Genomic DNA, 16054 nt, shown 5'->3' with positions numbered 1-16054 from the left:
CGCCGCCACCCACGCCCTCCACCACGCACGCCACCCCCACCACAGTGAAGACCTCCACTCCAGTCCCATCCACGGCTCCGCCGCCAACCACTGTCACCACGACGGTTCCCTCGAGTACGCCGCCCACCACCACTCCCACGACTACAACCAACACCAGCACGCCCACTCCCGCTCCGTCGCACTCAACCACACCTGCGACCACCACCGTCGTGAGCTCCACGGGTAAGTGTCGCCCATCGCTCCCCTGCAGGCCACCCGTGGGACGTTGGCCAGGTGAACATCTAGGCATTGGCTGCGCACTCAGCCTTCAGGTGAGGGAGGTGCCTTGTCACCACATTGACAACAGGGGACCACAGGATACGGGGGGATGCCACCCTGCCTGCTGAGCATGCGGGCCCCTTCCCACGTGCTCCAGCACCTGCCCTGGCTGGCCACCCACACTGTATGTGCTGAGCGCTGTCTTTGTTCCAGCTGTTGCCTGGGTACCAGTTCTCCCTTTCTCTTCCCTTGGGTTTTACAATGACCACCAGGTCAACCTCTACTGCTCCAATCCTATGTCCTGCGCACCGCAATGTCAGGGAACCCCCTCCTACAGGAACCCCCAGCTCCTCGCACTATCTCATTAAACTGCATATGATATCACTGGTATGCCCACCCCCAGATTGTCTCCTGTCAATGTACCATAGTTAGGCCAGTCAATTAGAACAGTACTACCAGTTACATCCATTTCTCCACATTTCCAACTGGCAGACCTTCTTCCACAAGCACCTTGTCAACACCGTGTTCTACATCAGAACTTTTTCTACCAGTACCACTATTACAAGTAGTCCCCGATGTTGCTCTCTCCTAAGTGGCACCCTCTTAACCACACTCTTTCCAACTTCTGCACTTAGAAACATTTCTGTTACCTTCACCATCCAAACTCCCCCCACCACCACCAGTGGCTTGTTTGGATGAATTTCTTTCAATTACTAAGCTGTGAAAAGCATTTGTGGAGTTTCCACCCTGAGTTCCATTTGAGATCGAGGTGTATTCCTTGATCCACATTCCCACCAGAACGCTCCACAAGATTGGGTTTCCAGCAACTTTTGCTTCTAGCCTTTGTTTTCCTCCCTGCTTACTGAAACAAGTGTTTCTGTTTGCCTCAAAATTCACGTGCCAAAAGTTACCTTTCTGTCTTCCTATTTACTGGGTACCACTTTTCTTTTTTCTTCCCTTTGATTTTACTGCATTACCACTGTTAACGTCTACCATTACAATTTTAGCTTCCTCTGGTAAGGAGCAGTACTTTCAGAGGCAGCACTTGCAGAGTTTGCTTGCTATCCTTCAGTAGCTGTGTTATGAGAATCATCCTTGCAGTCTTACTAGGTACTGCAGAATGCACAGTTTCCAGAAAACACCTTGGCACCTATCTTTTCTCACCTACTAAAATTCCATTTTTAAATCTGGGAATATCATACCTTTACACAAAAGTTAATTCTTTTTGTAACATTTTAATTATTTATTCAAGGCATTTTTATACCATTCCTATTTAATCAGTGACTCTCAGGATAACTTAACAACGAATTAAAAATTTAAAGCATAAAATACACTGGTAGAATAGGGTTACACGATACAATCACAAGATAAAGCCAATTAAAATATCACATTAATAAACACTGTATATAATCAGGAATATGTTCTAATAGAAATAATTATAAAATTAATTAAATCAAAAGCATTTAATTACTTCTCCCAGCAGTTCCATTGTTGAAGAGTATGGGGGAAAGTATCGATCCTTGTGGCACTCCATGGCACAAAAGTCATGGTGCTGATCCCCAGCACCACCTTCTAGAAATGGCTGTCCAGGTAGGAGTGAACCACTGTAAAGGGATTGTCATCTACTCCCAACCAAGCCAGCCTCTCCAGAAGGATACCATGATTGATGGTATCAAAAGCTGCTGAGAGGTCCAGGAGAACCAACAGGGATGTGCTCCCCCTGTCTTTCTCCTGGCAAAGGTTATCATACAGGACAACGCAGGCTGTCTCCATGCCAAACTCAGACCTAGAGCCAGACTGGATTAAGATGGTCAGTTTCCTCCAAGAGTACCTGGAGCTGCTGTGCCACTGCCCATTCAAGGACCTTGCCCAAGAAGGAGGTGCTGGCCACAGGCCTGTAGTTGGTGACATCCTTCAGATCCAAGGTAGCCTTCTTTAGGAGGCGCCTGATCATCACCTCCTAACAATGCTCCTAAATCAGTTGTCTACGCTTTCTCTTCAACAATTAATTGGATTGTTACCTATTTCCCCATATTACTTGTCTTAGCTACCTACATCCTGCTGCAAAAGGACATTGAGTTCCCTAGTTCAATGATTTGGCATCCTTCTCAAACCTGGGTGCAAATGCTAACTGGCTGCTTCTTTGCCTGTTCACCTGAATCTTTTCTTTTTTATGACAGCAACACCAAAAATATCCAGTGAGGTTCCAAGACCAACTCTTACAGGTAAAGATTTAAATTACCCGGTTGGATCAAGTTTGATGATTTTTGTTCTTTCCATGTTTATTGTTTTGTCTGTGCAACACTTTGCCTGTGTTGCTTTTAATTTGCAGTCTCCACATCTCAACAAACACCAGAACCCAGCAGTATGCCAAAAACAACTGCAACCAGTTCGTTGTATACAACAACAAGGGCCACTGGATCAAGCATGCCCAGGACCAGTACTATCTCCACAGTCTCTGTATTTACCATCACAGCCTCCACAATTACACCGCAACCCGTAATCAAGGAGACAACTACCTCTACTGCCTTTCCCACCATATCTACTGCAACAAGCACACACACAATACATAGTACAACAGCACCACTAACCTCTCGTTCATCCACCTTGAAAACAACCCTTACAATACCTACTAGTTCAACCATGCCCAGAACAGCTACGTCCACTTCAACCAGTACTCCGGTAACGACACCAACCACCACAACCCGCAGCACTGCTACCCCTGCCACTACAGAAACGACCAAAACTCCAGCCACTAGAACTCCTGCAACTACAGCTACAAAAACCACCCGTGGTAAGCTTTGTTCATTGCCCTTCAAAGGCTTGCCCACTGACTATCATCCAGAGCCTCTGAAAATGCATCCAAATTTCATCTCCAGAGAGTACTTGCATTCCCACTTTGGCTCCATTATAGTGCAGCCACACTTAGGGGAATACCATCCTGCTAAGGAAGTTTTGGGGCGTCTCTTCATTTGTCAGAGTGGCATGTTTCTCAATTGAGAGTTCAACTGCTGCTTAGTTGGTTTCCTTTGCCCTTTCTCATGGTCATCTGTGCTACAGCAACCATCCCGAGTCTAACACCAAGGTGTACAGGTGAACACCTGCATCATAAGACTGGATAAAGTTTCCTTTGTCTTGACTTGCCTGCACAATCCTAACACTTGGATTTGCCCTATTTCTTTTTTCTCTTCTTTTTGTAGTCTCTACAGCTCCACCAATATCTACCAGCAGCAGTTCTCCAAAGACAACACCAACCAGTCCTCCATCCTCGACATCCAGAAGCACAGTAACAACACAGTCTAAGTGGACCGGCACACCCAGGACCACTCCTATAATCCCAACCATGACCACCCCAACCAGTACCTCCACTGTAACCAGTACAGCTAGCACATATACTCCAACAACCATAACAACCACCAAAATTTCTACAACCTCTTCGAACATAACCACCCCAGTTACTCCAACTGTGTCCTCAGTGGTTACTTCCATTTCTACCAATACGCCAACAAACACACCCACCACATTTTTCACAACTACTAGCCCTAGCACTACACTTATTATCAGTACTCCAACCATTCCTATCAGCACAGTTTCTACAGAGGCTACCAGTAGTCCTCCAATATCCTTACCTTCAAGCACTACTACCACCAATATCCCAATAACTACCTCGACCAGTTCCCTGACAGTTAGTACTGTGACTCTGGAGACTACCTCTGTATCACACACATCAAGTAAACCTACCGGTGAGTTTTCTGTTGATCTATTTCATCAAATAGGCACTACTTCATTTATTTTTGGTATGTTTGGTATGTTTTATTTATGTTTGGTATGTTTATGTTATGAAGCTCTGAACCTTTAAAATGAATATAGTTATTTCATCATAATATTTGAGTTATGTTCTATCACTTCTGGTTTTGCCTACCTTTTCCAACCGCAAATGGAATATGTTGCTACAGGAGTCTTGTGGGGCGGGGGTCCTACAGGAATCTTTGGGGCTACAGATCTTTGGTCTGAGAACCTTGGTGCTGAGACTCTGGAAGAACTGAGGACTTCTGTGCTGGGACTCTGAAAGCTGAGCTCCCACCTCACTCCCCTCACAGTCGGCACAGAAAGGACCACACTGGGAGCATCCTCTGCAGTCTCAAATGCATCTTGGAGGGGAATATGAGGGACATGTTGGCATGGAAATTGGGGTGCAAGTGCAATTTAGCAGAATATAGTAAATAACAGGATGACGTTAGGTGGACTCAGGATGAGACAGACAGTATTTTACTGAGGAGTGTTGGCTCTGTTTTTTAATCCATGTCTTGCTCCTATTTCTGCAGCTCCCATCCACAATACTACAGCAACAATTGTTCCAACCACCACAGGACCACCGAGTGAGTTGTTCTAAGTAAAATACACAGGCATGAGTGATTGGTTTCCTGAGGCTGCAGGCCTCTACACACTTAATTTGAAAGAAAGCCTTTTGAAACCAGCGGCACTTTCTTCCAAGTAAAACATGCATAGACCTGGGCTGCACAACAGATACAACAGATGCTTTTTGAGTTAAAAAGCTACCTATGCACATACGACAAAATGTTCTCATTATTCTTTCCTTGTTTAGATTTTCCTATTTATAACAGTGGAAAAAATGTAGTGCAGATAAACCCCATTTTGAATGTATTATCCCTCTAATTAATGGACCATGATCATTTGCATATGAATTTTTTTCTAAGTTGTGTTGCCCTTGATAAAGCAAACTAGTTCTGTGAGCAGAACTATATCCTGTATATTTCTGAAACCATTCTGTATGGCTGGTTCATGTTCTTGTTTTCCAAGATTATGCCAAATGATCTCAGTGTTGTTCAACATGAACTGCATGCATCTTTGGTGGATAGCTCAAATTAGTATTTATATATACCCAGTCAAATCCAATATTTACTAGACTTGTAAGCCTTCAGATTCTGATGGACTAGAACTCCCATCAGCACCATCCAACATGGCCAACAGTCAGGTTCATGAAATATACGGAAGGCCAACAGCTTCTCCACCTGTGGCTTAGAACAACTTAGGGCGCAATTGTACTGCTCCTGCCTGAGATGCAAGGTAGCCTCTGAACTCAGAGGCTTCTGAGCATCAAGTGGCTGAAGCAGTACAATTGGCAGTCTCTGGCAGTCTCTGCCACCAGCATGCCTCACAGTGTGCCTTTTCTCTATACAGCCATTTCAGGCTGTAGAGACAAAGGTCCAGGCAGGGGCAAGGAAGGAGGCTGGGACACAAATAGGAATCCTGTAGGTATACAGCCCTAGCCACATCCTCCCCTCCCCTCCCCTCCCCTCCCCTCCCACTAGCATTTTCTTGCCCCACTCTCTGCAGCACATTTCCATGTCCAGAAAGCCAGACAGCACAATTCTGCAAGGAGGGCAGGGCAGGGCAGGGCAGAGGCCCAGCCATCAAAGTCAGAGCACCATGGGGCTGGGAGTCCAAAACCCCCAAATCCTCCCCACCACCAGATGAGGTCAGGAGGCCATAGGATTGTGCCTTTCATGGTGCAATCCTATGCATATTTAGGCAGAGGGAAGGTCCCACCAGCCCTTGCATGCACCAGCGCGCCATGGAGGCTGGAGCAGGCATTGTAGGACTTCTTTCAGTCTGAACATGCATGGGATTGCAACTTGATATTATGACATTGTCACACTACACAGATCTGCAGATGGAGGTAAAGAAGTCATGCATGGACTCACATGGCACTTAAACATGAAGTAGCATAGTCTAAAAGGGCCATACGACTCGGCTGAGACTGAACACAGGGTATACTGAAAATTGCTATCCCATTTTCATCACACTGAGTATCAGCACTGTGCATTGACAGCCTACAGAATTCAATATGGGCTGTCATGTATATTGCCAGAAGATTTGCCACACTCCAGGTGTTGCTAGTATATTAACTGTCATTTTTTAAAATGTTTATAGGGCGATGCGAACCTGTTGAATATGAAGAAACAGTGACTTACAAGGGGTGTGTTGCAAATGTCACTTTGACCCGCTGTGAAGGAATGTGTCCATCATCAGCAAAGTAAGACTCTCTCCAGCTGTTAAGGCTTTTGCCTAATATATGATTAAAAGGAATGTTAAGTAAATACTGCCAATATAGTTTAATTGCCATCAATACTGTCAATGTATTTTAATTAACGCTGATGTTGTATCCTGGCTGGGGAATGCTTGGAGTTCTAGGACTTTTTCTGTCTAAACGTGCACAGAATTGATTTATCTATTTAAAACGAGTAAACAGTTTTCCTCACCCTTAATGAAAGTTTTGGGTGACATCTACAGAATAAAACAACAGGTGCCAGGGGAACATCCTTAGAGAGGAAGTTCCGAGAATGGTGCAACACAGCCCCAGTACCCTCTATCTGGTTACCGCCCATTGACAGGGGGTGCAATTTAGTAGTTCACATCCTATCTGGAAGCTCTCAGTTATTCTAGTCATACTTTCTTGCTTTTGGTAGGAGTGCTATTGTTATGGGAGTCTCCATTCTTGTGGCTGACTCTTGACTGGTAGTTGCATTTTTAGGGTCATGGATTTGTCTGAGTTATAGCAAAAAGCTAGGGGTGTGAACCAACTGAGAATATTTCTGTTTCCTTTAAAGAACACAGGTGCTGCTTTGATTTATTTTCCACTCTAAGTTCCCCTTCATCCATGACTTTTCTTCAGCTCAAAGTTTCCATCTAGGGATAAACATGTACACAGATCATGTAAAAATGGAAAATTTCAATATCATAATGACTGATAAAAACACTTAGAAGCAATTATATGAGAAGTGTCACATGCATGAATGTTCTCCTGCACTTACTTTTAGAAATAACTCCTAACTTCTTAACATCTTAAATTTCCTACATGTAGAGCATTTTTTAGCCCCCAGAAAGAGCATTCAAACATGTGAAGTGGTCCGCTCCAAAAGAGGTTTACCATGTGGGATTGTGCAGTGAGCTTCTTAGTAAATCACATTGGAAGCTGAACATTTTATTTTGATTACAACCTTTTTTTAAAAGTAGGTCGGTACACATACATGCACAGAATATCTAAAAAAAATATCTTTTCTCTTTCACAGGCCGAACATTGACAATATGATGATACAAACAGAGTGTGGCTGCTGCATGCCAAAAACATACTACAGGAAGGAACTGGAAATGCCTTGTCCAGACCCAGAAAACCCACAGAAGCCACTGATTAAAGAAATCTTAATCTTTGGTGATTGTATATGCAACTTTAACGGATGTGCACACTAGCCAGATTACAAGGATGTCAATTGCTACTTGCCAAAGGGATGCTGAAAATAAACTATCAATCGCTGCTTACACTGCAAACAAAATCTGACAGTAGAAATCCTTTATTTGTATGAATTGCTCCAAATGTTGGGAAGAAAACTAAGACACTCTGCAAAAAGCTGTTACTGATCAATTGTCATATTAATTTATTCATTATTTTGGGCATCAGATGGCAAAAAATGTGTTTGCTTTATTTCACTAAAGCAATATCTACCTGAAAATTGTAAAATAGTTAATAGCTTTATTAAAGAGATTAGCTGCTTATCCTGATTTCTAATGGTGAGTGAGTGATTATCATAATCCAATTCATTCCTCAAATTTATATAACTCTTTGCAACTATATTATTGAAGTGGTAAGCATAATGAAAGCATCAACACTAAAATATGGCATCTACTAGCAGTGAATCCACTGTCATGATCTTTATGTAGCACAATCCATGTGCAAGAGGGCAATATCAGGAAGGGGTTCCCCAAGGTTTGCAGCAGAAGGAAAAACAGAAAATGAATTAAGGACAGGGGACCCAAATTAGTCCAGTGGGGACTTGAAAACCAGAAGGGACAGCAAATGGGATGAAACGTCTTGCAAAATGGCATGACTGGCTGGAATTCTGAACAGTAATATTCCACACTGTAAGGTTTAGGAGGTACTTGTTGGGATAGAATGTGGGACTACTGAAAACAAAGTGGTGTAGTGGTTAGGGTTAGTGTCCAGGACTACTGGACTGGGACTGAGGAGATCTGGGTTCTAGTCCTCACTCAACTAGGAGGCTCACTGGGTGACTTTGGGCCAGTCACGGCCTCTCTGCCTAACCTCCCTCACAGGGCTGTTGTTGTGAGATCAAAATGGAGAGGGATGAACCTTGTAAGCTGCCGTGGGTTCTTTACAGGAGAAAAAAAGGCAGGATATTAATACTATGCAATAATAAAAATAAACATAATACTGAAAGGTGGAGGAGATGGTGAATCCCTGAAGGCATCAAGGAGCTTCTCCCAGTACTGGTCAAGACAGGCACCTAATTTAAACACCTCTCATAGCCCCCACTGGCAGAAGGCAGTGAGAGATGTGCTCACTGATGATTTGCCTGTGCTGGGAGGAAACACTCATCCCAGGGCTGGATAAGAGTTTGGCTACCAGCGTGCCTGCATCCCCTCTGTAACTGGAGAACCTGGCAGGATTTTCCTGTGAACTGTTTGCTCATTAAACTGCAGACACCAGCAGTATCTTCCATGGTGGCTCCAGAGACTAGATAGGGAAATTTTGCAGGTCAGATTAGGCCTGCAGTCTAGAGGTTCCTGAACCCTGATCTTATTTTATTTATTTATTTATTTATTTATTTATTTATTTATTTATTTATTTATTAAAACATTTCTATGCCGCCCCATTCGCCGAAGCCTCGGGGTGGTTCACAACATTAAATTAAAATACAAACATTAAGTTATAACATTAAGTTAAAATGTTTGTAAAATGCAAGCATTAAGTTAAAATATAAAAAATAACAATATAAAATATATTCTCCATATAGTTCATAGAATTATAGAATAGTAGAGCTGAAAGGATCCAGAAGGCTGTTGGGTCCAACCCCCTGCTAGTGCAGGACACTAAGTTGCACCATCCCATTCAGATGACTCTCCAGATACTTTTTGAATGTCTCTGGTGAGGGTGAGTCTACAAGTTACCCAGGTAATAGGTTCCATTGTTGTACTGCTGAAAGTGAGGAAATTTTTCCTGGTGTCTAGCCTAAATCTGGTTTCTTTAATTTAAGTCCATTATTCCATGCCCTGCATTGTTGAATGAATGAGAAGAGAGCTCATCCTTCTTCTTTGTGACAGCCTTTCAGTTAATTGTAGAATGCTATTGTATCATCCCTCAGTTTTCTCTTCCTGAGGCTGAACATGCCCAGTTTTCAGTCTTTCCTCAAAAGGCTTTGCCTCCAGTCCCTGAATCATTCTGGTTGCCTTCTTCTGTACCCCTTCTAACTTTTCTGCATCTTTTTAAAACTTAAGTGCCCAGAAATGGACACAGTACTCCAGGTGAGGTCTGATTATAGGGGAACTAGTACTACATGTGATTTGGAAGTGATACTTCTGTTAATGCAGACCAAAATAGCATTTGCCCTTTTTTCAGCTGCATCACATTGTTGGCTCATATTTAACTTGTGATCTACAAGAACCCCAAGATCCTTCTCACTTGCATTACTGTTGAGCCAAGTATTTCCCGTTTTGTAGGGGTGCATTTGGTTGCTTGTACCTAAGTGGAGAACCTGGCATCTGTCCCTTTTGAATTTCACTCTATTCTTCTCTGCACACTTTTTAATTCCTTTGAACACAGAGAATGCTGTATAGCTTTAAGAGGCAAACATGAGAAAACTCAAGTCAAGAGCAGGAGAATAAATATTATTTTCAAGGCAAACAACTAAGGAGCCAGGTTGATGGTCATCAGACAAATATATAGAGTTAAAGAAGGTTGGGAGATTAACCAGGGAAAACAGAAACTATTTTAAATACCTGATTAGTGGGAAATAACATATGAAAGCACTCTATGACTATTAAAATGAGAAGATGTAAAAATAAAGCAGCTCATGAATTAAGCGGAGGAACTTGACTGGTATCATGTCATAGCTGAGAGCCAGTGTGGTATAAGGACTCAAGTGCTGGCCTTTGACTCAGCGAGATCCGAGTTCCACTTTCTGGGTGACCTTGGCTCACTCACAACCTACCTTACTCTCCTAACCTGCTCACTCAGCCTAACCTACCATACAGGTCTGTTGTAAGGATAAAATAGAGACAAGAAGGAGGACTATGGAATCTACTTTGGATTCCTTGCAGGAAAAGGGACAGGATATAAATTAATAAATAAAAAGATGGGCAGATCAGGCTAAGAAGCTTGGCCATATCCCTAAATTCAAAGGGCTTTGGTTTTAAGGCAGCTTGGTTTCAATATGATTGTATATATGGTCCCAGCACTTTATAAGAAAGGGCTTCGTGTTTACACAACTCTGGAGTTGCTTAACGCCCTTTTACTAAAAGCCATGCATTCTCCACAGCTTCCAGAGCTTTAGAGAAATGATTCAAAAGTAGCATCCACCAAAATAAATGCCATTTCTATGGTCTTTAATAGCTTGTTTCCCTTCCATTAGTTAAACCAAGCCAGAAATGCCATAAACTACAGGAATTGGTGTTACTGAAGCAACATTTAATTCATGCAGGGTGTTGTATTCCTAGAAAGCAGTAGTGTTTGAACACACGCTCACAGATTCAGACAGTATTTAACCACCTGAAAGTGGTCAGCTTCTCAAGAGTATCTAAAGAAGTCTAAGACTTGATTATCATGTTGGCCTTATTGCACCAACAGTGGACCCAGACCAGACATGGACAACCTTTTTTGCTGCTGAGAGCCACGTTCCCTTGGGGTGCACCGTAGCAATGGGAGAAGTAGAAGCCAGCAATGGCTGAGTTAGAGCCACAAACAGGCACAGATACCTCTTTTCTTTTTCTTTCTGCCATCCCCATCACTCTTACCTTCTTCCCATCCCATGGGCTGCTGGAGAAGGGAAACATCACTCTTGCTAGAGGTCTTGTAGAAGGCTTTTGAAATTAGGCTGGGGGATGCAGGTTACCCCGCCCTGGCCTAGACCTAAGTGAGAATTTTGAGAATGCTGGGAAGGAAGAATTTTCTGGCCTGAATAAAAGCAAGTTGATTGTGTTACCACTACAGCAAAATTACTGCTGCTCTGATATGCCTATGGTTGTTTGGGAGGCTGCCTGAGGTTGCCTTCAAAGGAGCCACTTCATAGAATAATGAAAGGAAACGCATCACAAAAGGCTGTCTATGATGTAAAAGCCACAGGGCCAACTGGGCATTAAACAAGATATATACATGTAATCTAGCATACATGACTATGATATGAGTGTGATGTAGTGGTTGGGCTGGGGCTAAGGATATCTAGTCCCCAGTCAGCCATGGGGCCAACTGAGTGATTTTGGCCCAGTCACAGATTCTCAGCCCAACCTACCTCACAGGGTTGCTGTTGTGAGGGTAAGATTGAGAGGAAGAGAATTCTGTAAGTTTCCTTCAGTCAGTTGGAGAGAAAAAGGTGGGATATAAATATAATAAGCAAACAAAATGTACTGTTATGAGGTATTTATAGTTCTATGCAACCACATACTTTGTCATGTAGTTAACACATGCATCTACTGTATTAATGATCTAGGAATAGGCCCATATTGGCCCAAAGGACCCAATCTTGAAGACAGAAATAGGTTTTCTCACCTTGCTGGATGACCTGTGCCAGGACCTGGAAAGGAAGACTATGTCCTGGTTGGTTCTGCTGGACCTCTGAGCAGCGAGATCTTTCTAAATCAGCTGGCTGACATTGGATTCTAGTTGCAATGTTTCCAATCATAATTGCTGATTTTACTCAGAAGATGTTGCTGGGAGGTATTGTTCAGCTTCATGGCCATTAGCTTATAGGCTAGCTGAGGGCTCTGTCTTGTGCCTAAGGTTTTTAACATTTACATGCAGCTGCTGCAGGAGGTCACCCAGAGTTCAGGAAATGGTCCTCATGATTATGTGATGGCACCCAGCTCTAGCTTCCTTTTCCAACTCATAGCACAGAGGCTGTGGGAATGCTGTCTGGATGCAGTGAGGAACCAGATGTAGACAAACAAAGGCACATCCCAGATAAAGTGGAGGTTTGGTTGCTCAGTAGTCACACCAACCAGAGACTGGGGGTTCTGCCTGTGGGGTGTTTATGGGGTGGAACCTCTTCTGAGGAACAAGCCCACAGCTCAGGGCTACTCTTGCATTTGCTATTATTCCTGGAGGTCAGGTAGCTACTCTGACCAGGAGTGCCTTTGCCTAGTTCTGGCCAGTGCAAGCTGTGCCCCTTCCTAGGGGAAATGGATCTGGCAACAATGAACCTTCCTTTAATTACCACATGTTAACTACTGCAGTCTGCTCTACCTGGGGCTACCTTGAACTGGCAAACTACAAGTGCAACACATGGTAGCCAGACTGTTTGGCATGTGCATCAAGGTACTGTATATCACTCATTCTCAACCAAATGCACTGACTTCCCCTTGCTCCTGAGCCCAGTTCAAGATTCTGGTTTTAATGTATAAATCCCCAAGTGCCTTTCTGCTAGGAAATCTGAAAGATGACTTCTTCCCACATAAACCTGCCTGTAATTTGAGATCTTGGTCAGAGGTCCACATGTCTGTCCCGTACCACCAAGTGGGGGGGGGTTTAGTTGTGGGGGGTCTGTAGGGCACCTCAGCTGCAGATCTCCCTTCCAAGAAAGTCAGTTTGGCCTCATCCTTGTTGAGTTTTAGACAGGAAGTAAAACTATTGTTTGGGGTATTTTTAAAAGAATGTTCTATTTTTGTTGTTGTTGTTATATTTATTGGATTTTATTGTACATTCCTTTGAGGGACATAGTTGCCAGATAAAAAAATATTTAAATACATATATAAATAATAAAATATAGGAGCTCTGCAGTCATACCTCTGTACACATGAAGAACTCTTTCTCTCAACAGATATGGCCCATATGGTCCCAAACACCATTCCAGCAAGTTTAAATTTGTTAAACAGAGAGGCTTGTATAAAGCACAATTATTCACATTCAAGTATAGAGGCCATGCAATTTCCTAACTGAAGGCACCACATTTACTTATTACATTTTTATACCGCCCTATAGACAAAAGGTCTCTGGGTGGTTAACATAAAATCAAATAAATAAATAAAAACACAAGAAGGGAATGCCTTCAAAGTGGATGATTTCTCTAAGTTTTAAAAAGAGGGAACTAATTTTTGATACATAACTTGGCTAGAATAAAATGAAAATCAGTCCAGATTTAATAATCACATTTTATTTTCTGAGAAAGCAGGGGTAAGGCTTTTAAAAGTACCCTAATTTATCTCCCCAAACTAGGCCTGTCACGTTCCATTTCTTTAAATCCTACCCTCATTTGCAGTTTAGTTTGGGACTCTACAATTCAATTTTACAATCAAAATGAACCATTTCATAGATATTTCACTCCTGTGGGTTACTTTATGGCTGTATAGATAAGATTGTCTCTGATACTTCTTCCAGTCAATAGGCAGAAATGGTTCATCAGCTACTTCCCTTATCTTACCTAATAGACAGCTTTAATATCGCCGGGGCGCAATCTTGGGCCTCTTCAGACAGAACAAAGGGCCTACAACTCCCAACATGCTCTAGGGCCAGGCAATGCCTATGCTAGCTGGAGCATGCTGGGAGTTGAAGGATTTATCTCTTTCCAAATTTCCACAGGATTGTCGGTATAATTACTTGATATTATATACATCCTAGATGCATCAGAACACATTGTTTGCCAAACTTACAAAAGTTCAGTTTTGGGCAAACTAATGTTGATACGGTTGTTATACAACCTGAGTTTTTGGGGGAAACCCTGGAACAAGAAGGCCTAGCACAGCCTTCCCCAACCTGGGGCCTTCAGAGTCATTTGGATCCCAATTCCCAGAATTTCCATCCAGCAGGGCCATTGACTGGGAATTCTGGGTGTTGTAGTCCAAACGTGTCTGGAAGGCAAAAGGTTGGGGAAAGGCTGGACAAGTGTATTGTTGAAACTGTGCAGCAACATCCCTTCCAACTATTAGGAAAAGCTACCCCATTTCTCCGCTTAAGACTTTAAAAAAATCCTGTTACAGCAGACAAAATTATCTCCAGTCTCATTATTATAGAGATGCCCTAGTGTTTCTGGTTTCCACCAATAAAGAAGTCTGTATGATTTGCACCGGATAGAGCCAATTCTGAGTCACAGAACGAAAGTTTTATATTTTCAAATATGGGAATCAAACTTCTGTGCTTGTCTTGTCTCCAGCAGTTCTAAGGGCAGCTCCAGAGAAATCTCTGAAACTATTGCATTACCTGCATGAGCCTCCTTTAAATGTCTGCAGACTCTTCCTAATGCCATCTCCATAATGGCTGTGCAGCCATGACTTCAATATCAAACTAGCCCCTGTCCACCCCCACCCCCGGATTTTATAAAATCTTTGCCTCATAAAGAAATTGAGAAAGCTTGCACACACTTTGACATCCTTTCAACTGAGGGTATTGCATCAATATGGGTTTTGGAATTTTAAATCCAATGCTTTTGTGACTCATCCCCTAAGTGAGCTGCTGAAAAATTTCCCTTTTGTCTACCCTATTAAATCACATGTTGTTGGTTAAAGCCCCTCACCACCAAGAAAGAGAAAAAGGATTTGGAGACCCAACATTCACCAGTAAAACAAATGGACAGAAATTAGAGTAGAGCAGACATCATATAGTGAAATATTAAAGCAGAACCTGTAACAAAATGTTGCTGTGTATCCCCCAACCAACCAAAACTTCGCATCAATGCTCCAGCCAGTCTGGAACAGGCTTCCTGCATATACTTTGGGCATAAGGACACGGCACCTTTCTTCCACTTCTTCCACCTCACAAGAGCATCCTCCATACATTGCTAGAGACCTTACGTTTAGGGCTGTTTGCCAGCCCCACATCTTAGCATTTTACTGCTATGTAGGATTACCATAGACTCCTGCGAGTCTATTGGACTGCAAAGAGATCAAACCAGTCAGTCTTAGAGAGCAACCTTTAGAGAAGGGGACAGCAGAGGATGAGGTAGCTAGATGGAGTCACTGGGGCAGTGGTTGTGGGCTTCAGTGGGTCGGGCACAACTTTGCAATTAAACAAAAGGATCGGCTATGCTTGTTAAATGGTACGTATTTTATGTTTTTTGTTTTGTGGATTTTTAAAAAGATTCTTACCAAATTACCAATGGAAGATTTTTCTGAAGTGTGTTATTGTTGAAGCTCTGGCCGTGTTGTGGAATATGGAGATGATCCAAACAATTATTGTTCCTGACTATCAGCGTGGCATTCAACCTATTCAGAATGTCAGAAGTGGCATTCAACCTACTCAGCCCAACCTTCCCCTAACTTATAGACCAAAAATTCTGAAGGGCAACAATTCTCATTGTCTGTCACTATCATCTGTGCTGGCAACGGCTGATAGTTGTTGTAGACTACCATTTTCGGAGAGCCACAAGTTGCCCACTTCTGACCTATCATGTTCATAGTTTGAGACACTTGCCACTAGAGCAGAATTTTCTGTGGCAGAGCCTCTTGCTACTTAGGTTATATGAGTAAGGAGTGGAGTCAGACACGTGCAGTCTGGCTTCCATGATCAGTGCTCCAGTAACCTCCCAATTCAATTACACCCATGTGCTATTTGAGGACCGGATCTAGAAGACCACTCAGAAACTCCAGTTATTACAAAATATAGCAGCTAGCATGCTGACTGGAACTGAGCATTAAGATCATATTGGGTCAATATTGAAACATCTTGATTGGCTCTCATTTCATTTCCAGTCCCAATGCAGAGTGTAGGTGTTAATGTAGTTTTCCAAGCTTGGGCTACCTCTTCTTGCATCTTCCCCCATTGATCATCCAAGTT

General features: G+C 42.9%; 1 protein-coding gene across 1 annotated transcript in view; it reads left to right on the top strand.

Annotated features, from left to right (window-relative positions):
• Nucleotides 1-7530, top strand: part of MUC6 (mucin 6, oligomeric mucus/gel-forming) — a 59562-nt gene extending 52032 nt beyond the window's left edge. Inside the window, exons 31-36 of the mRNA XM_044426076.1 lie at nt 2439-2483; nt 2591-3052; nt 3459-4001; nt 4584-4637; nt 6214-6316; nt 7353-7530. Of these exons, the coding sequence (XP_044282011.1) occupies nt 2439-2483; nt 2591-3052; nt 3459-4001; nt 4584-4637; nt 6214-6316; nt 7353-7530 (1385 nt within the window). The remainder of the gene's footprint in view (nt 1-2438; nt 2484-2590; nt 3053-3458; nt 4002-4583; nt 4638-6213; nt 6317-7352) is intronic.
• Nucleotides 7531-16054: the final 8524 nt, after the last annotated feature.

The sequence above is a fragment of the Varanus komodoensis genome, unplaced genomic scaffold, assembly GCF_004798865.1.
Source record: "Varanus komodoensis strain SLA01 unplaced genomic scaffold, ASM479886v1 scaffold16, whole genome shotgun sequence".
Lineage (NCBI taxonomy): Eukaryota > Metazoa > Chordata > Lepidosauria > Squamata > Varanidae > Varanus > Varanus komodoensis.
The sequence above is the reverse complement of the archived record's forward strand: the minus strand, read 5'-3'. Positions and strand labels throughout refer to the sequence as shown.